The sequence below is a fragment of the Mustela nivalis genome, assembly GCF_964662115.1.
Source record: "Mustela nivalis genome assembly, chromosome: 9".
In the NCBI taxonomy this organism is placed as follows: Eukaryota; Metazoa; Chordata; class Mammalia; order Carnivora; family Mustelidae; genus Mustela; species Mustela nivalis.
This window is the reverse complement of record NC_139028.1, coordinates 31,254,258-31,275,285: the sequence shown is the minus strand read 5'-3', so window position 1 is coordinate 31,275,285 and position 21,028 is coordinate 31,254,258. Positions and strand designations below refer to the sequence as shown.

At 48.9% G+C, this 21,028-nt stretch overlaps 1 protein-coding gene across 5 annotated transcripts in view; it reads right to left on the bottom strand.

The window, feature by feature from the left end:
- Positions 1-21,028, bottom strand: part of FLI1 (Fli-1 proto-oncogene, ETS transcription factor) — a 122,702-nt gene that overhangs the window by 66,713 nt on the left and 34,961 nt on the right. Inside the window, exon 1 of one of the 5 annotated variants that reach the window (XM_082683951.1) lies at positions 13,341-13,573. The exons of the other annotated variants lie outside the window; for them this stretch is intronic. Within the exon in view, the coding sequence (XP_082540077.1) occupies positions 13,341-13,394 (54 nt within the window). The 5' untranslated portion in view covers positions 13,395-13,573. Of the gene's footprint in view, positions 1-13,340; positions 13,574-21,028 lie in introns of those variants that run through there. 5 annotated transcript variants of the gene reach the window in all.

Here is a 21,028-nt window from a genome sequence, read left to right as displayed (position 1 = left end):
GGATGCACTCATTCATTTAACCAATATTTCCTGGACATGTGCTAGGAACCAGGCAGGCATTGTCACAAAACTCAGGAATATGTCAATGGAAAAACGGCAGCAAGGTGTTGATAGCATTATTGTTACTATAGAATTAGGATACCTGTAGAAACCTCCCTGCACCCCCTAATCTGACCTTATCTATGCCGTGAACTAAATATTTAACAAGTATGCAAATGCATTTGTGCATAAGAGGGTCACCCTGGGCAGGTAAGTAGCAGCTCCCAATCTGCTATGGTGAGAGAGGTAGAAGGAGGGAAGATCCTGAATTCATGATGGCAGGAATCGCAACAGGTCTGTGGTGAGATTTCCATCAAATGAGAACAAGGCTCACCAAAGAACTCCAAGAGGTAAGGTGTGTCTGTTGGTACTTTGCCGTAGCTCATGGAACAGGGTGGGCCAGGGGCGTCCACAGCTGCCCCGGGCAGCATCTCAGAGAAGAAAATAGCTGCTGAGCCATTGTCCCATGAGACGGTGGCAGGACATGAAGCACAGGAAGATGGCACAACCAACTGTGGGCATTTTAGAGGACAGGAGAGCAGTGAACTGAGCAGGAGTGGCCAAGGCAGGGCCTTAACACTTCATTGATGATCAACCCAAGTACTGCTGGGACTTTCCTGGTCATAAATAGCCAGCTAGGACCTCAGGTAAATGTTTTGTTGCAGCCTCTGAAAAGCATGCAGCCAGGGGCAGGGGAGAGTGGGGGGAAGGTGGACATGGGATGTAGAGTCCCAGTCACCATCTTCAAAGGCTTTTCCCAAGGGACTTGGAAGGGCATTTCCATTTAGTAAATTTAGTAAAAGACTGTGGCTCTCTCTGCAGGGTCCTAAAACAGTATGTAGGTCTCCAGTGATCTGGAAGAGTAGCATTCTGATCTTACAGTAAGGTGTCCCTGCATCCTCATTGGCTGGAGGCCAAACTCTGCTTCTCCACCCCCAGGACCCACGTGGAAGGGCCACTGATTGTCTGTTCAACCAGAGCTCACAGACTGGGGTTCCTGGCCCTATAACACAGCTCTGGTGTCTCTCGGAGCTCTGGCCCTTGGAAGGACAGCAGTTGATTAGTTGACTAATAGAGCCTGAGAGATCTAGCATGCCAGTGCTGCTGCCCAGGAGCCCTTCCCTTTGTCCCTCTAGGTTAACAACAACATTTGCATGAAAACAGGATCTTTGCTGCTGCACACTCTCTCCCTCCTCCCCAGCTCCCTTCCTTTCTGGTCGCCCTATCTCCATCCTTCCCAGGCCCTGGTCCAGACATCATCTAAACAAGGACCCACCACCCCAACTCCAAGAAGGGGCCCTGCCTGACCATTAGGATGCTTCACAGGACATTGGCTCTCTGCAGGGAGCACTGCATAATATTAATTCTTTCCAAGTCTCAACTGTCCACATTCGATGGTCTCGTCCCATTGAGAAAGACTTGCTCTAAAACATCTACTCTTCTAACCCAAAGGGATCACCACACTGTAGTTTGAGAGAGGTTTCCCCTTCCCTCCCAGGAGATCAATCCTCCTAATTATCTTAATATAGGCTTATGTGAAAAAACAAAAACAAAAACAAACAAAACAAAACCCTGCCATCTCTAGGCACACAGAAAATCAACGGGGGCAAGTAGGGGAAGAGGAGAGGGTCAAAACGCAGCAGGGCCACGTCAGTTCGGGCCAGGAGAGACCAGGTGGACTGTATTTACCGGGTCTTGGTCTTTGGCAACCAAACGTTGTTTTAAGATTGTTCTGACCTGATTCCAACTCTCCCCATGGGCCATTACTTCTATGAGCACCAAAGGTAAGCTCTGAAGGGACAAGTGAATAGACAGGAAACTAGTGTCTTTAAATTGTTTGTTGTGACAACAGAGTTACTCTTTCAGTAAATCGTTCAGACCCTATGTGGGGACCTCCAGAGCTTTATGGAGCGCACCCTTGGGTTTAGAGACGCTCTGACCCCTCTCCCTTTGTGCGCATGTTCATACCCATTCTGAAATACTTATTTCAATATACAGCTTCTCTTCCAACCCCCACTTTGGGTCCAAGGGTTTCTTGGGAGAGTACTCTCTGCACTCATGGAGCACAGACACACCTAGACGTTGAGAGCAAGGAGGCATCTACTTCCTTCTAATATCAGGGCAAGTGAATCAGGGCCGATGTGTCCCTCACACACAGGGACAAGAGGCCCAGCTGGAGGGTCTGGCCAGACCTGATGCAGCTCAGACGTGGCCCTTTGCTCCTACAGCAAGAGGAAAATCCTGTCAAAATGGCTTAACGATCTTCTAATATTTCCATGCAATTAAGGCCACATCTGTCTCCCAGGCCCCCACACTCCTTTGCTAGTGCACAGACATGAACCAAACAGTCTGTCTTGTCGATCTGGAAGGTAACAAAGAGCTCCATTCATAACTGTAGGCACTTGCACTGGTTTTTTTTTTTTTTTTTTAAGTAAAATAGAGTTTTCACTTTGAGAATAACCTGTGTGGCAAGCAAGCGAAGGATTTTTCCCCCCTAATAAATCAAATTCAACAGCCTAATAAAATGCTGGCTCCCCCACTCCCCCCACCACCGCCTCCCCCTCCCACTGTCCCACTCTCTGCCAACAATCGCTCAGAATACAGACTAGTGGTTGCACCCAAAGATGGTAGGGGAAGGGGAGCTGGGGGCATGAAGGGAATTCAAACACCTTTTGAAGGTGGGATGGATTTGTTTGGCAGATGAAGAGCTGAGATGGGTGGGGGTGGGGCTGGGTAGGGAGGGAGGTAGCCTGCCTTCCCCTCCCCCACTTTACCTCCTTTCTCAGTGTTTCTGGGCTGGTTTCAAAACACTCCTTTTCTTCTGCTGCTCCCTTTACCCTACTACCCATCCCCAGGCATTGGGTAAACCTTCTGCTTCCTTCTTTTGCATGGGGAAGAACAAGAGAACCAGGTTCCTAGGGATGGAGCAAGGGCTCTTGGACCACACCTGCTGCTAAGCCCTGCAGGATCTTGCCTCTCCTCAGAACAAGGCTGAGAGATCTCCTTGGTCTTTGAAGCCTCCAGAGAGTGAATTTGCAGGAGATAAGTGCTGATAAACATCGAGTTTGGTGCTTATCTGCAGCAAACACAATCTTTTGAGGTTCTCTCTGAGCTCACAGGCCATAGAGACTCTAATCAAAAAAACAGAAGGGAAAATGCAAAACCAAGCAGTATTTGCTGCTGCTTTTTCTTCTTCTTTTTTGTTTTGTTTTCTTTTGACCTACACACTGGAAAGCCCAACATAGATACTATAAAACAGGGGACTCCAGAGCAGAAACACAACCCTGGGTCTTTGCTTTGTTCCATTTTTTGTTGTTGTTGTTGTTCAGCTGTCAACAGAGGAGATATTTTCAGTTCCGGACATGAGAGGATGAGCCAAGTGTTGACAACAACAATCTGCCCATAACATTTACTGTCCTAAAATGCTTTCACAGGCATTGTGTTATTGGCTCTCATGACAACTCACTCTAAGACAGGCACCATGGTTGATGGGTAAAGAAGCTGAGCCTGAGCTAGTCTACGTGATTTGTCCACTATCATACAGCTTGAAGTGTGGGTTCCAGGAGCACCAGCCAGAATTTTATGGTCATTCTAGTCCATGCAGAGGCTCCACAGGTAGAAGAAGGGACTCCAAGCTTTGAAACACTTGAGTGATGCCACAAAAGCAGAGGCGTGGGTGTCTTCTATTTCAGTGTGGTTTTTAGACCTGATTTCCTAGGATGGGATATTAGCAAGAGGCATGCATTAAAGAGGCAGCTTTGAGAACAAAGAACAGCGGGACAGGAACAAGGACTCCAGAGCTCGGGTCTCTGCTCCACCATTGATCTGTCATGAGCCCTTAAGGAAGGATTCCTTCTCAGATTTTCCATTTCCCCTTCCATAAAATGAAGGAGTGAGATCTATGGTCCTTAAGGCAGGAGGGTGAGGGAAGATGAGGGAAGCATGGAGAGCGTTTATTGCCCCATGAACACACTCTCTAAAAATTACACAACCACAGTGACAGTTTTAGGGTAAACTGTGGGTGCTCCTTGCGAAGACTAAGATGGAACGTTCAAAGGCAGAACCTGGCTACACATATCTCTCTCCGCCCCAGAGTTCGACGGCACTGATGGGGGAATCTTTAGCTCAGGGAACTACTGATGGCCATTCATGTCCCTAAAGACAGCAAGTTATCTCCGCATTAGGTTCTGCTGAGCCTTTCTGCTCCATATTGCCCAGCCCGCCCATACTATGTATATGACATTGGCCATTTGCGGTTGGGTAGAAAGTAAACCATCTACAAAAGCCTCACCAGTAACATTACAGCAAAAGTAACTGGAACTCAGCGTGAGAGATCATTTCCTGAGAGAAAAAGGTGATACCTGATTCACATGATCTCTCCGAGGAACCTCAATAAATCATCAATAGCCACATGCAGGATGGGGAGTAAGACTTGTGGGGGGGGGTGTGGTGAAGCAAGGTGGCTCTTAATTTATCTCTGTTTGAATTTGTTAAAAGAATGTATTTGTGTCTTTTCTATTTCATTAAGAAGCAATTTTAAAGGATGGGCTGACAAAAAGAACATCGCACTCATGGTGGAGGCCATGGTAGAGAGATAGGGGTTTGGATGAAATCCCCACCAAAGGCTCATTCAAGTTATAGAACTCACTGAGGTTGGAGAAGGACCATGTTGCAGATGCCAGTGCTCCGGTGTGTGTGGTGGGCACCATCGAGACAGATGTGGATCATTTGAGTTGCATTTGGGAATAACTTACTTCGTGCTATGCGTTCTGGTTTTTTGTTTTTGTTTTTGTTTCAGCTCCCAGGTAGTACGGCCCTGAAGTAGGTCAAAGAGTATAGCCTCATTTTACAGATGAGGGGCCAGAGCCATGCTGGCCCCCAGGTCTCACTCTTTCTTTCTGTTTAATAGCAAGAGACCTTTCTTCTGCTTTTGGGGTGGGGGCGGGGAGGGGGTTCCTTGGCCACCGGAGAACAAACTATCATCCCCACATAGCCAGCTGAATTTGACAAATGCAGTTTGAAAAGGGTCTTCAGAAATTCTTGTCTATTTAAGAGTTAAGTCTCCTGGAGAAATGTATCTTGAGCTCAGAAAGATATCCCTACTCTCTTAAATACACTTATAGATCCTTCAGAAAATGCCCGCTTGAGGCATGGGGAGGAAGGCTTAGTATTATCATCTGGTTAGTACCATCCTTTGGAATACAGACTGGGGGCTGGACTGGTTTGGGATGCTGAGTCAGGCTCTTCTCCGAATGGCAAGACATCTCAGTCTTGTCATGATCCCTCACACACACCTGCATACGTACAAATACCCGCAAATTACAATGCATTTTGAAAACTACTAAATATCGCACCATAAATATTACTTATGGAAACAGTATTACAGTGGAAAGTATGCACATAGACAACACGGTAGCTACCTGTCTCTTTCAGAATCAGAAAAATAACCATTCTTTCCAGTTTTCTGAGCATATATATAGTATCTGATAAACATTTGCTTTGGAAAACTAGGGGGGAAAACATGGTTTATTGATATATCATTGACCATAAGCTCTGTTTTTAGATTTTTAGCTACAGTGGAGATTTTTATCTGTACCTGGTATGTCTTGGGTGTGTCTGAAACACACCCTCTCGGGGTTCCCACATTCTCTAAGTTGCTCAAGTAACAAAGGGATGCAGGTTATCAAGCCAGCGATAAGCATTTCAAGCATAAGACTCTGCTACAGGTACCTATTGCAAGGACTTCAGAAGCCAGAGTGCTAATGTCACCATCAAAAGCTGTAGTTCCTGAACTCACATCACCCCTTTTTGCTGGAAGTTTCCTGAGTCAAAGATTCCTGACGGTCTTCTTTTTCTAGCAATTTCTAACTGGCTGCCCTGCACATATGAAATGAACGTGTACAGCTCATGGTAATGGAAAGGAAGAAAATGCACTGATGCTGAGTGAGAGTGGGGGTTGGGGCCTCAAGAGTGGGTTGCATGTTAAACCCAAGCAGCTTGCATTTCCTGTTTAGTGGGGTTGGGTGAAGGTTTTCAGTAGTAAGGTCTCAAGCTAACCTGAATAGATAGCCTCCTTGGAATTGATATTTGGCCTCTGGATACCAGATGGAGGTTTCAGGATTAGAAAACTTCAGGATCAACCGCTCCCCGTTTCCAGCTGCTTGTTTCAATTGTCCTTTGCCTTATTCTTTCGGGGTTCTCCCTTTAAAGTCGGGTTAAACAGTTTCTTAGACCAGCCCATGAGACCCTCCAAGGATAACGTTAAAAACATCTCATTCTTGATACTCTTGATAGCCATTATTAATTACCTTTAAGTTATTAGAGAGGAATTTAAGTATATAACAAGGGACCAGAACAAAGTTCTGGGCTGGTTTAATTCCTGTACACTGCTCAGTCTCTCTCTTTCTCTTTCTTTTCTTTTTTTTTTTTAAATTTTTAATATTTATTCATTTATTTTAGGGGGAGAGAGCACGCAAGCATAAGCAGAAGGCACAAAGGGAGAGGGAGAACCCCAAGGGGACTCTGAGCTCAGCACAGAGCCCAACTGTAGGACTTGATCTCACAACCCTGAGATCATGACCTAAGTTGAAACCAAGAATCAGACACTCAACCAACTGCGCCATCCAGGCACCCCTGCATTTTTAATGGAAAAGGCAGAAGATGAATCTTCTAGACTTATTTCCCTCTATACTGTGATTATAGCAATAACAATAACTGAGATGGTTAGACTACTTTATAGTTCAAGACATTTATCTTAATAGGACACTTCCCACACCTATAATCTTACTTAATCACCATGAGTAAGGGGAAGTAGGTAGTATTATTAGCCTTCCCCATTTTCCTGGTGAAGAAAGGAAGGCTCTGCAAGGGTAACACTTCATTCCTGATGGCAAAGCTGCTAAGTAGAAGAATGTGAGCCCAGCCTCCCAGACTCCAGACACCCAGGCTTTTCCACGGGGCCACGCTATCTCTAATGCACTCTCTGCCCCAAAATGCAGCAGCGTTTTTTCACACTGATGCCCTTTTCCTTTGCCCTTTTGATCTTGCCCCCTTGGTTAGACTGTAGGCAGTTTTAAGGTGAGATCTTTATCGGTCAGCCACCATTTTAACTTGTGGTGGGCTCCTTAGTGTTCCAGAGACACTTGCTGATTGATGGCATGCACTGGGCACGAGGCTGCTGGCTTTGACATTTTAGAACTGCACACTTCCTCCAGTGACACAGCATATGCCCCAGCAACAGGCCTCCCTGCCATTTTCTCAAAACCAGGAAACGAAACTGGCCACCGAGAGCAAATGACCACCAGCCCGAGCATTAGTGCAAACCAAGCAAAACACACCAAGAGGCAGACCTCGTGGCTCAGAAGGACAAAGGCATTCCATCTGCACTTATCGCTGCAGAAATGTCACCCGCTTCTTCCTCTCCTCCTGGTTTCAGTAGCAACCATCCTGGACTTTGCAACAGGTTAAATGGTGCACCTTTCTATATGTTCTTATGCAACACTCACCCCCAGACCCACCGTTGGCGAAAATCCCGGTCTCGTTATGGCACAAGGACAGCCATCCCTAAATTTTTTAACTGAAGAATGTTCTGAGAAGGACAAGGCAGGGCTGTTTAACATGCACAGGCGAGCACTCCCCACCCCTCCATTCTTCTTTTTCTACAGCCTCCTTTTCGCATCCTGTGTCTCTAACCTAGTCAGATCCCTGGCATATGGTATCACGGATTTTTTTTGGTGTGTGACTGCAAAGGTGTTTTCTCTCTGCAGCAAGCCACTGTGGAGCTCTGGGGGGCTACCGGGGCACAGGTAATGGTAATCTGAACCCAGGCGTCTCAACAGCGAGCTCCGGTCCCCTTCTCTTCCCATTATGCTGATTGCAACCCAGATGGGAGGAGCTTTTAGGAGCCAACGCCTCTCTGAAAAGAGACTGTTCCTCCAGGCTTTTTCATTCTGATGGGCCAGGACTAGAAGGAGAGAAAATAAGACACCAACTGCTTTGCATATGAATGCAACAAGATGTGTCTTTCTGGGTACCTTTGTTCCTTTTGAAAGGACGGGAGGCTGCCAAAGCGACATGGCTAATTAGACTAAGACAGATGGGCACATCAGAAATCATTCTGGATTCTGGATCCTGGATCCTGCCCTTGGACAGTGTCAGGAATTTTCAGTCTTCTGCCACACATCATGTTGCTGCCAACCGAGTCCAAAGGACAAACGTGGTCTTTGTAGCTGGACATGAGACACCCCACAGATTCTAGACCAAGGTCAGATTTGTGGTCTGTGACTCACTTTGCTTATTATTATTCTTGGTGCTGTTGTGACTTTTTTTTTTCTAGATAACCAACAACTTAGTTCTCTGTTCACCCAGGATCATCCAGGTTAAAAGGAATGAGGGGAAACTAAGGAAGCTTGTGGAAATGAGTAGAGCTGTTGCAGATGTTTCTCGGGATACCAACCTGGTTCTTTTTTCTTGAAGCATGGTTCTTGGACTTGGTGTATTTTCTTTTAGAGATGAAAACTTCCAGAGACCATGCTAGATCTTGTGAATTAGCACCTTAGGAGCCAAGCCCATGAACCAGGACTCTACTACACACCCCAAGTGAGTCCTGGGCAGATGCAAGTGTCAGAACCTATGTTAGTGCTCAGTGACAAAACCTTCCACTGTCAATTTTGTTTGGAAAATGCTGCAGAAGACATTGCTCCTCTCTTTCGCTTGGAGACTCATGATACATATTAACTATTAGCAGACACAAGGTTCTGATAAGTCCTGAGGCAAAGAAGCTTTTGCAGGTTTCTACAACCCAGCCTTCCCCGCACTATTTTGAACACGGAATCTGGTTGCACCAAGTACCTTTGAACATCCCTCAGATATGTTTTGGCAGCAATGAAATACCGTAATGGTGCCTTGACGGCACATCATTGGAGGACCCTACCTTCCTGGGTCTCGCTTGTCTTCTTTCCTGCCACAGCCTACCCAAAATATTCCAAGAGGGAAGTAAGCTCAAGACAGACAGCAATCACTTTTTGGGGGGAGGGGAACTAGTCGATTTTTAGAATCGTAACGTGCTTCGTTTATGCGTTGGAAGCAATGTTGTGTACTCCTTCCTCCCATCTCCGTCGTTTATGTGGAAATACCGCATCTTCACAGGGGCTTTCCTGGAATGGTCCCATTCAAATGATATCCAGCCTTAAGTCCTTCTTCAGGACTCTACTTTTTCTTCTTCCTCCGTACCACATTTCTATTACATATTCATTTATGCAAAAAGGTGATTAAAGTCTCACCTGGCTAAACTAAACTCTCCAGAAGGCAGGGTGTCTGGTCTCTTTTGTTCAGCCCCGAAAGCCAGGACTCAGCTTGGCAGATAGTAAGCACTTGATAAATATTTGTTGCCTGAGTGCATGCCAGACTTTTACTCTAGCGAATCACGTGAACACGTGGGTCCAGGGAATGGTGACTCGCCGTGGTTCTGTCTGCACCTCAGAATTTCCTGAAATCCCTCTCAACAGTGCAAGGTTGTGCCCCACATCTCCTCCAGGAGAAGGAGGGTGTGGCAGGATCCCACGCCGACCACTGGCTGGGTGGGTGGAGAAAGGAGGGCGCGCTGAGCTTTGTTCGGGTCCCTTACGACTTACTCTAGGTTTTGGACAAGTGTCTCCGTGTTTGGGTGCCTTGATTCTCTGTTTAGTGCAACGGGTGTCCCATTTGCTGCTCCAAAATTACACTGTGAGCTCTCTACTTGGGCATTTTGAAATCCCGAAATGAGCGGTGATTCTGAAGTTCAAATCATGGTTACTATTTCCAGCACTGTGGGGTTTCTAGCACGTGGCTTTGACCCTCAGGTTTTGCCAAGAGGATTTTTTTTAATACGACTTGCTCAGGAAGTCTTTTACTCGATGCTGGCCCTTTAACAGAAAAAGGACTGCTCTGTCTGTTAACCACCCTGTCTTACTTGACCTCTTGTTTTGTGGTGCAGAAGTTACACAAGCAGACCGTTGGACACGCATGCTGGCTCATTGGTGTTTTTCTCAGGGACATCTATCTCAGTGGCTCAGCAACCTGCACCCAGAGCCTGGAGTGCATGGCGGAGACACCCCGCAGGCAGGCAGATCTCGGGGTGAGGGGGCTCCATCCCACTGGGCAGCCCCAGAGCCCTGCAGGGCTAATCCAGCCCCAGGCTGTCAGCAGCACAGGAAGCAGAGGGCATGGCTGATGTACATGTCACCGTGTGGCTTATGGCCACAGCCTCGCCCTACCTTAGAGCCTGCACAAGCTGCGAGAGCAACAGGAAACGGCCGAGGGTGTATATATAGCCACATTGTGTTTATCCAAAGGTGCTGTTTTGCACAGATTATGATGAGCGTTTTCACTGGGAGAGGACATGGCATCTGCCTTTTCCACAGGGCCTCCTGAGATGCTTGTAAAATTAATCACTCCACCTGAGAAGGAAGAGGAACATGACGCCTTTTGGGTTTCTTCCTTTTCAAGGTGAACAGACCAGCACGTTTTCTTTTCCAAAGGATTTCCGGATCCATTCAGCCAAGGCTCAGAAAGGATGGGAAACAGCAATGGAAAAATGCAGGATTTTCATGAGCCTCTAAATACAACCCATCTGGGAAAATCATTCATTCCATAGATTGAGTTTCCCCTAAAATGCATTAATTAGACTTCGCTTCCCCTCTCCCCCCCCCCCGCCCCTTCCCCTTACATTCTCCTGGCAGACAAATCCATCCATCCCTTCCTAGAACAGCCCTCACACAGTCTTTGGTCTAGCTCCCTCAAATCCCACCAGGGCAGAGCTCGCAGAAAAGTCGTGGGTGCCCAGGCTCGTGGGGGCCCAGCCCTCCACCCCTGACCCCCTGTGTTCGCAAAGAGGAGTGGTCAGAAAGAAAGGAAAAAGGGTCCTCTGTTCCAGTCCCTCCCTCAGAGCAGAGCCATTCTGCACTCTTTGGAGGTGATCTCCTTGGGGTGCAAGTTTATTTGTCGAATTCTAGACTCTGAGCCTGTTCTCAAGCCGCGCGGTGGCTTTAGCAGCTCTCACTGGCCTGTTCCACCTGCTGAAGAAACTTGGGAATGAGCCCTGGGAAGAGCGGGTCCCTGGAATGCTGGTCTCACAAAGGCAGGCCTAAATGCTTTGGTCTACTGAGCGTGCTTGGGGGACTCCGGGGAAATTAGGAAACTGCTCTGAGATTCGGATTTTCATCTGTAAAATGGGCATAATAAGGGTGTGAGCTGTGGATGAGAGAATCTGAGTCTAGTCGTCAGCCTCGTACCCCTGTGAGTGAAGGTGACGCTTTGCCGTCAGAGCCGAGGTAGTAAAACCATAAAATCAGACTGGGTCTGTGGAGCAGAAGAATCCCGGGGACTAAAGACCCCAACTTCAAGATTTTCCACTTTTTGTGCTAACACAGTTGGCTGCCTCATTCAGCACGAATAGACTCTGTATTCTGAGGCCAGACCTGCTCAGGGATGGGCTTCACTGCTGTTCCTCAGAGTAGCCTCTAAGAGAGTGCCACTTCATAAATGCCACTTCATAAATCTTGGTTCTTCCTATTCTGAGAAGATGTTAAAGTTGTATGATGCATTGTGAAAAAATAGGCACCAACATTCGGGAGGACGGTTTCAACGTTTCCTCAACCTCCCGGTACCCCCCAGCCGAGGCCTGGGATATGGGCTTGCAGGCTGGTTGAGTAGGTCCCAACTCAAGAAGCAGAAGTGAATGCTTCTGTTTCCTATCCTTTCAGAAAGGGGGTAGATATCTGAGGCTATTTTGTATGCACAAAGCCATGTATGGCACAAGGAGGCCAGAGGCAGTCAGAGGGACCTCGGCGGGCCTGAGCCTGGAGCCCAGTACCTGTTCAGGAGCCCTTAGTGGGTGCAGATGGTGGACGTCCCCATCCACCTCCAGCCCCATCCTCTTCTTTCCCACCTATTTCACTGCACAGGGCCCCAGACCATTGTTCAGTTTCTTCACTGAAAGCTGAGCACCCAGTGGCAGAGGCCAAAGCCTGCAACTGTGTGTGCCTGAGATTAAGACTTTTATCTGATCTTCGGCAACTTGCAGAGGAAATCCTGTTCCAGAGCTCAGAGTGAGAGGTTGCCAGCAGTTCTTCCCTCCCACCTGCGAGATAAATCAGGACACCTGAAATGCTAATATGGGCTCATTGTTTATAAATATAATCATCTCACTTCCTGTAACGCCATTAGTCCCTCCTTCTGCCTTTTTTCTTTTAGAAAGGGCATAACCAAGTCTCTTGGCAGAGCCTGGCCGGGTGTCCTTAGCGTCCTCATCTGCTGAGCAGGCCAGCGGTAGAGACTCTCCGCAGATGGAACTCCACTGCGACCCCGCCTTTAGGATAAGATTCATGTGGAGTGGGGCAGCTGTGTGGGTTAAGTCAGTGGGTTTAGCCTCTGCCTTCAGCTCAGGTCATGGTCTCAGGGTCCTAGGATCAAGCCCCACATTGAGCTCTCTGCTCAGCAGGGAGCCTGCTTCCCCCCTCTCTCTGCCTGCCTCCCTGCCTACTTGTGATCTCTCTCTCTGTCAAATAAATAAATAAAATCCTTAAAAAAAAAAAAGGTTAAGATTCACACGGAGAACCAGCAAGTTCTTCAGGAACCGAGACAGGCACAGGTCCCTCTATCACCCATGTGAAGGCTCAGTGTGGGTCTCACCTCCTTGAACCAGAGAACCCCAGGCAGAAGGGCACATTCTCAGGTGGTTGGAGTCGAGGTTGTGGAGAGCTGTGGGTTCCTTTCATTCCCCTCACCCCACCTCCGAGCCAGAGGGCTAGCTGACTGAGGTTGATTTGTAGCTGACAGATGGTTTATGAGATCCTGCCCGGTGATGGGAGTAACGCAGGTCTCTCCTCTTCAGGAAAAGTGGGTGATGCCCCCTAGTGTGAATTGGGGAGGGGAAAGAAGATACTCCTTGTAACTCAAGGAGGGAATCCCCAAGACAGAATTTGCTGGAGGATCTGCCCTGACTCTGTTCCTTCTCCCACTACTCCTATCGTTTCCTTCACTGCCCAGCAGGAGTGGATCTGCTGATCGCCTCGCCCCCCTGCACCCCGCCAAGTCTGCCCAGAGCTGTGCTGGGTGACTGCGGGCAATACACCAGAAAGAAAAGGCATAGAAGTTGCCTGAGGGACCTCAGACTTGCAGGGGCCACAGGAATCATAGAGGTGATGATGAGAGAATCATGCAACAGCCATCAGCTTACAGGAGAACCACCGAGAAGCAGGCAGGAAGGGGAAGTCCGCTTCTAGATCTGACACCGTTGAGAGGTATGACCTCAGTACTCTCACCTGGGCAGCAAGGGTGCTCCTAGACAGTTCCTCAGATCTTTCTGGAAATGGCATTCCATGAGTCTGTGGCAGCCCCTGCCAGATGACAAGCCACTAAGGATGAAGTCAGACTCTGTTGCCACCTCACAGGAAACTGGGGGTGGGGGGGGGCACTGCCTCCTTTGTTCCCTGGCACCCATGGGGTGGGGGTGGGGCAAACCGTGGCCACTTGCAGGGAAGAGGGAGTCCCTGGTGCTCCTGGCTCCCTGCGTGGCCTCCTGATTCCTCTTCCTGCAGAGCCGCTCTGCTGATGGCCCACCCACCGGACGGAGCCCCTTTTTTGTTTTGTTTTGTTTCAGCTTGTGAGGAAAATGAACTTACTAGTCAGTATGGAACCGTCCTGAGGGGAAGTGGGTGCAAGGAGGGAACCTTTACTTCTGCCCCATGCAGGCCAGAAAAGACAGAGGGAATGCTGCTTCTCCGCCCCTTCAGCTCAGCACTCTTCTCCTCCACAAACAAGCAGGGAGCCTAAGGAGGCCAGGCGGGAGGTCAGGTGCCTATCCTGCCCCGAGCTGGCCACGGCCAGCCCTGGTGTCACCAAGGGGAGCCAGAGCTCCCGGCATCCCTCTCTCTCCAGCTGCACATGCAGTGACCTCCCAGGGGGATCTAGAAGTCCACCCTGGTGGGCGTATTTACATCATGGAAATAGGGAACCATCACACAAACCCAGAGGGCTGGGTGTTGAACATTCGACCACACACGTGGTTGGATGCACCTGCTTCTCCAGCAAACGACCGCTAGCCGGGACCTATCACGGGGATGTGCCTGACTTCCTCACCCCTTGGAGGCCTGGGACAGGGCCTGACTGCTGACAGGAGCACCTAGGCCTCCAGGTCCCTTATTCTCTGGCCCTTGGAAACTTTGCGCAATTTTCTGTGGCTGCTTTTCAAACCCATCAGCAATACAAAGGACACTACCAGTCACTAGGGATGGAGGAGCTGCTATTTGCCAGGGGCAAAACTGAGCCCCTTGGGTTACGTTTTCTTGTCCAATATCCCCACCATAGCCAGAGGGAGTCTTTCCTTGTCTCCGTTCAGGAAGGTGAAGCTTGGGAGGTTACCTAGTGCATAGGCAGCAGAGCTAAGATCTGAACTCAGATTCCAAACTGTGCTCCTTCCAAAGTCTTCCCACTACACAACCTGCCCATTGTTAGTCAACACGATTATTCTTCCTCCTTGAAAATAGATCCAAATGCTATTACTTCAAGGTAGGACCTCAAGTATGGCACAGCTCCCGGGGCCCCCATACAATCAATATCACCCTTTCCAAAGACAAACCACCCTCCCCTCCCCCACAGGACACACTTCCTCTTCCCCTCCTCTACCCAGCCGTTGTCCCTCCCCTCCTTCAACCTCTACTCAGAACTTACTTCCTCCTTGAAGCTTTCTCTCATTAACCCCACCCAGTTTTGATCACTTCACCAACTTTGCTTCTCCTCAAACACTCACACTCAAATTTGCACTAGATTTCATTTGCCTTATTTTTACAACTGGGGTCCATCTGGGTCTTCTTCTCCCAGCTGTCCCTTGCCCCTCTCTTTTGTACTGTTCCCATGGTGCCTTGCGATGAGGGATGTCCTCAGGGACCTCTTGGGGTGGGCCTCCTTTGTCTCTGTGGGCCTACGAACAGCCTGTTCTTCCCATCCACAGCGGGGTGCAGGGACATTGTCTCAATGATCCGGCCAAATGTCTCAAGCACCCTCTTTGTTCTGGCCTAAGATGGTGTGAGTGCAGAGCTTGGGCAAGAGGTCGGGAGAAAGAGCCTCAGCCAGTTCCACGTCCCTCTGGGAATTCTCCTTTCCAGACCTAACACCCAGTGAAACCTTGGAAGACTTTCTTGTCCAGTCTTGAGGCAGACAAGGACCTGATTCTCTCTAAAAGGGTCTCGGGATTTCTCCTCGCGTCCTTCCTACTCCCCACTCCCTCAGACTGAGTTGTTGGTTGAAACTAGCAACGGAGCAGGAATTTGGGGCTGTGGCTGGGGAGGTATCTTTCTGTTGATCTGAGTGTCTGAAGGATGCGAGTACGTAGGTGAGTAAGAGCGGGAGTTAGCTGGGCGCACCAGCGCTGAGCCTGGAGCTGGGACATCGTTACACAGGTTCCTGTGTGCTTCAGAAGTTCCCCAGTGGACTTGAACTAGAGGGCTGGCTGGATCTTGGGTCTTCTGGGGGAAGATACCAGTAATGTGGTAGTAACAGCTGGTCTGATTTGCATTTGGGAAGCCAAACTGTTTCAGACACCTCAGCTGATGCAGGGAGCCATTCCTCTGAGGGCCCTACTGGCCAGTGAGGGACCCCTCCCTCCTCCCAAACTCCTCTGCTGCTGTCCCCTACTCCCCACGTGCCTCAAATGCCTTGTAATTCCTCTCTGCTCTAAAGACCCGGCTGTGATCATCACACTCCCTTGCTTCTGTCTTCCTGACACGTTCACAGGCATTCCTCCTGCATGGCCTACTGCTTTTAGACTGGCACACAGTTTTCACAAGAAAGGTTTTTGTGGTTTGGGTTTTTTTTTTTTCCTTCATAAGTTTGCAGCTGCTAGTTTTGAAACCACCAGCCCTGGGGCAACTCAGTCAAACAGAGAGCAAGAGAGAAAGAAAAAGAGAGAGATGAAAAAGAAGGATGAAAGATGTCTGTAAATCATGTATTACAAGCAAAAGGTCTGTGTGGCTGCCTTGTCCTTGACTTGCCTTCTCAGCCAGGCTTCTGGGCATCTTGAGGTAGATTTGACAGAGGGTGTCCTTATGCCAGAGCCCCTGGCAGCCTGTGCTCACAGGTGAGGTGTGAGGGGCTGGCACTTTTGGTCATGCTCTGAAGGGGACCCGCCAGCTTCCCACGTCCTGCTTGAAGACGTGCACTCTTAGGGACATACAACCCATGTGTGCTGGGGACAGAGCAGAGGAGATGGGGAGGGAGACCCAGGAGGCCCCTGACTGAGCTTCTGAGTGCTCCATGGGGATCAAGTTCAGGCTCACTTCGTGGGTTCCTGGGTGACCCTCGAACAATGTGGAGGCTAGGGGCGCAGAACCCTGCACGGTTGAAAATCCACCTCCAGCTTTCGACTCCCCCCAGACTTAACTACTTAACAGCCTGCTCTTGACCAGAAGCCTCACCAATAACACTGACAGCGATTAGCACCTACTTTGTACATTACATGCATTACACAGTGTGTTCTTTCAGTAGAGTCAGCAAGAGAAAAGACAACATCACGGAGAAAAACCCTCAGGAAGAGAGGACACTTGTGCACTGCTCTACTGGGAGCCATCGGAGTAGAAGTGGCCTTCATGGTTCAAACGCCTATTGCCCAAGAGGCCCCAGTATTTAGCTGAACACAGACTCGAGGCAACAAGAGGAGCCAGACATAAATGAATCCAGAAAAAAACTTTACATTCAGGTCTCCCCCTTGCCCCTCCCACATTCACTGCGTTTGTGGCAGCTAATTATAGTTTTTATCTAAACCACCAGAACACCTAGAGGCACAACCTAGAATCTAGCCCCGAGCAGAGCATGGCGGCCCGGCCCGTCAGGACAGCAAGCTGTCAGGCTTATTTCGGGTGGCTTTTGTGTATATCCTATTGGCTGGCATCTGGCCTTGAAACCCATAGCTCTGTGTGGACCCGGATGAAAGCACTTTTGCTGGTAGTCAGAGGGAGAATCGTGGACATATTACTGAGGAAACGAGAAGGGGTTGGTCCTCCAAATCAGGCCTGCTTTGACTTAGAGGGCCAGGACAAACATAGGCTATTGAGAATCTCTGCCTCCATAACCCTTTGCTGGCCCCTTTCCTAGAACCACGAACCCATTCCTGTTTTATAACAGAATTACTTGTGGTTGTGTTTCTCTTCACCCTCCCTCTCTCTCCCTGCTCCTCATCGAGTTTCCTGGGGGTCTCTTGAGGGCTTGGGATATGTTCTCTTGGCATGACCTATAAAGCTACTCAGCACAGTGACTGCCTTGCCAGGAGGAGGTGCTCTATCCAGATGCGTATTCAATGGCATTGAATTGAATATTGGTGGTTATACTGTCTTAGAAAAACACATACTGACTTTCCTGTCACCTGCAACCTAAAATATTACTCTGTACAGCCTGGTCTAAACATTTTTAAAGGGTCAAGTCCTAGTTTCCAGCTTCTCTTCCCTCTCTCCGCGGTCAGTTCCAGATCATTGTAGAAATCAGCTTCCCTGTTACCCGCGCCCTGTGTCTGTGAAGCCATCCCCAACGACCTCAGCCCTTCCCAGCAGAGTTAGTTGTTCCTTCAGTTGGTCTCCTAGGACACCTTGTGCGTATCGTGAAAGCACTTTCTGGTTATTAGCGTGTGAGGGTCTGTATATGCCTGTTTCCCTCAGGAAACTCTGAGTCAGTCAAAGACTGGGACGCCGTCTGAGGCATAATTGCCTTCACAGTGCTGGACGCTTCCTAGAAAAATAGGCGCCTAGTAAAGGTCCGATACTAAATTATTGAGAAAAGGAATGGGCTCCATTCATCTCTTCTTTCCAGAGTCTTCCTACACCTGTCCTCTTTCTTTCCTTCTCTCCCACACGTGGCCACCTCCCAACGCTCAACCTGTCTATGGCACTAGGAAGGCAGTCCTTTTATTTCCATTTCTGAAATGTTTATAACCTTGTGTGTAAGTTCTGTAACATCAACCGTAGCCATTCACTGCTCATCATTCTCGTGGCCTCCAACATTTACAAAGATACTGACTCAGATACTCAAAGATGTAGACACCCATGAAGACGAACCTTCCTGGGTCCTAGCCTACTTCCTCCACTAGGACTCCCCTACCAGTCCAAACCCACAGCCATTTTCCTTACACTGCCCAATCCCTTGGTCGCTTCTCCGTTCTCTTTAATTACTACACTGTCGTTTGGGACTTGTATGCAGTTGTCATGGATATTTTTTTCTCCTGATTCTCTGGAGACTTCCCCACAGTTCACATTACTGGATACACGATCAGAATACGAAATGAATGACTGTGTTAGACAGTCCGACAGGGACTCTCAGTATCCTGCATCGCTCCGCAGACCCTGGGTTTTCCCAAGGGAACTTCACCTTGATGGACTAGCTGCTGCTGAAGCAATATTCAGGAGCCACATTGAGGACTCTAGTTTCTGTGATGGAATAGGTCTCCAGTAATTTACACATTTTTGACCCACATCGGTTCACTTTATTATGGAAGCCATGCCACTTGGTTTCCTGGTTCAAATATTGATTAAAATTTCTTCTCCCAGCAAAGAAAGCTGTCTCCCCTGGAGCCTGAGCTGGTGCATCCCCACAGAGTTTCCTCCTACCCCAGGGCCACAGATAGGAAAGTGAGTGCTCTGTGTGAAGGCCAACTGCAGGCAAGTAGGCCAGGTGGGGATTTTTTTGATGTCTACAATCACCAAATTGGTGTCTGCAGTTTTTTCTGCCTCTGGTCTGAACATCATCCTTCTCCTGCACTCCGACCTCAGTGCCTTCCCCTCTGGGGACTGAGCCTCTCTATCAAGCACCCCTTCATAAATTTTTCTCTCCTTCTCCTCCCCCACACACTGTCAAAACCACTGTGCCAGGTTTGCCATAGTCACAGGACCTTGTGAAGAAGCTAAGCTCTTAGAGTAAACATGGTCGCTCAAGTCATGTCAACCAGTGACTTCGGTATGTTGACATGAGGTTCCTGAAGCTCCAAGAAATGAGCTCAGGGTGACTTTTTCAGGAAGATTGGATATTGGTGGTGGAGTCTTGTGGGGGGTGAATCATTCAGAGCCTCCCATGACAGCTACCCAGGACACCTACATCTAAGGCTAGACGTGGGCCCGGTAAAGCTTCTTCCTGCCCCTTCTCTGCTCCCTGGTGACCAGGGATCTTCTGACTCTGAAGCTAGTTGGTGAGGTGTTAGGCTGGAAGGGTAGGTAGGAAAGGAGGTCCCCCCAGTAAATACATGGCCTGAGTCATCTTGCTTGGAATTCAGGGTTTGGAACGTCATTCGGTTCCTTCATTCCTAAAGCTGACCTTCTAGAGAGTTTGGAGCTAGCAAGTTTCAAATTCATTTGCGTCAACATGTTGTTTGGTTAATGCAGCTGAGCATCTAAGCCCATTTTCTTAGAAACAGGAAATCCCAGTGTGCCAAGAGTAAACAGATCCCAGCCCCCAAAGGTTTGAGTTCATTTAGGAACTCCCTGACCACAAGGGTCTGTGGGGCTGTGTGCCTAAGCCAGGCTCACTCTCCTGCCCACAACTGATCTTGCACAGAGAGATAGTCTCTTTTAGCTCTGCGGCTGGAAGAGCTGTGAACAGAGCCAAGCTCAAGAGAGACAGGGGGTAGATTAAGGACAGGATCCCAATGTCAAACATAACATAGGAGAGTATCAAGTGTCTCTTATAACTCAGCAGATGTTACTCCTGAGACCCTCCACCCAGACTCTTTGAGTAGAGGTGCTTCCTTTCTATTCTTTGTATCTTTCAGGATAGCAGGGATCTTGTCTGTTTTTTGGTTGTTGTTTTTTTTTTGTTGTTGTTGTTGTTGCTTTTTAAGATTTTATTTATTAGAGAGAGAGAGCGAGCAAGTAATTGCAGCAGCGGTAGTGTCAGAAGGAGAGGAAGAGGGAGAAGCAGGCTTCTCGCAGAGCAGGGAGCCTGAAGCAGGGCTCAATCCCAGAACCCTGGGAACATGACCTGAGCCGAAGGCAGACGCTTAACTGACTGAGGCACCCAGGCTCTCTGGGATCTTTGCCAATCCTGCTGCTAACTCCAGCACAGTGCCCAGAACAAGAGACACTAAGTACATATTCACGGGATGAATGAATGATGAAATAAGTGGCACCATGGGAGTCAAAGCATTAATGAAAAACTTGGCTGTCCCAGCTTTACAAGGCACTGTGCAGGGGTGAGGCAATGCTGGGCTAGTCCTGAGGGGCTCCTAGAGGATTCTCATTCACACATTTATCAGCACCCGATGGGTAAGGACTGATTCTACCAAAGTTGCCAGGAGTTTCCAACTTCTTGAGGTTAGCTGAGTGAGCTCAGGTTGGTGGGGTCTGGAGGAGAAGAAAATCATTGGCTGGGGGGAGGGTAGGGGGTAGCCAGAGGGGCCCCCACTGCTGAGGTCCCATTCCCTGGCCAGACAAAGTGCCTGCAGAAAGCTACCTTCCCAACCTCTGCCACACACCGAGAAGGCGAAAGGGCCTGGCCTCTTGCTGACAAGGAGCCTACTGACCCTATTACTCTGAGGGGCAAGGGAGGGGGCAGGCAGCTGCCCCAGACGCTGGGCTAGCTGAGCAGTAACTGGAGAGTCTGACAACGGAAGAAAAGAGGCAACTCTTCTATTATTAGTAGTTGCTTTCCACGTATGTGTAAGTCAAACAGCCTATGCAAAAAGAGGCCTCGTGGCAGCAGGAAACTCAGAGTTGTGGGTGTCTTTGTGCTATCAGATCAGGTCCTGGGTTTGCCTGTAATCCGGTCTCCGCGGGCTTCCATGGGGCGGGGCCGGGGAGGTGAGCTAAGGCTGGCCCCGCCCCCCGGGCCTCCGACTTTATGACTCAAGGGGGACTCTGTGACTTTTTTAACATCTCCTTTTCAGCATTTCATGTGGCTTTCTTTCTAAAGGCTGTAAAGAATATTTTATTGAAATAAAAAGGAGAGAAATCTAGCCCTGTTACAAAATGCCATCCCA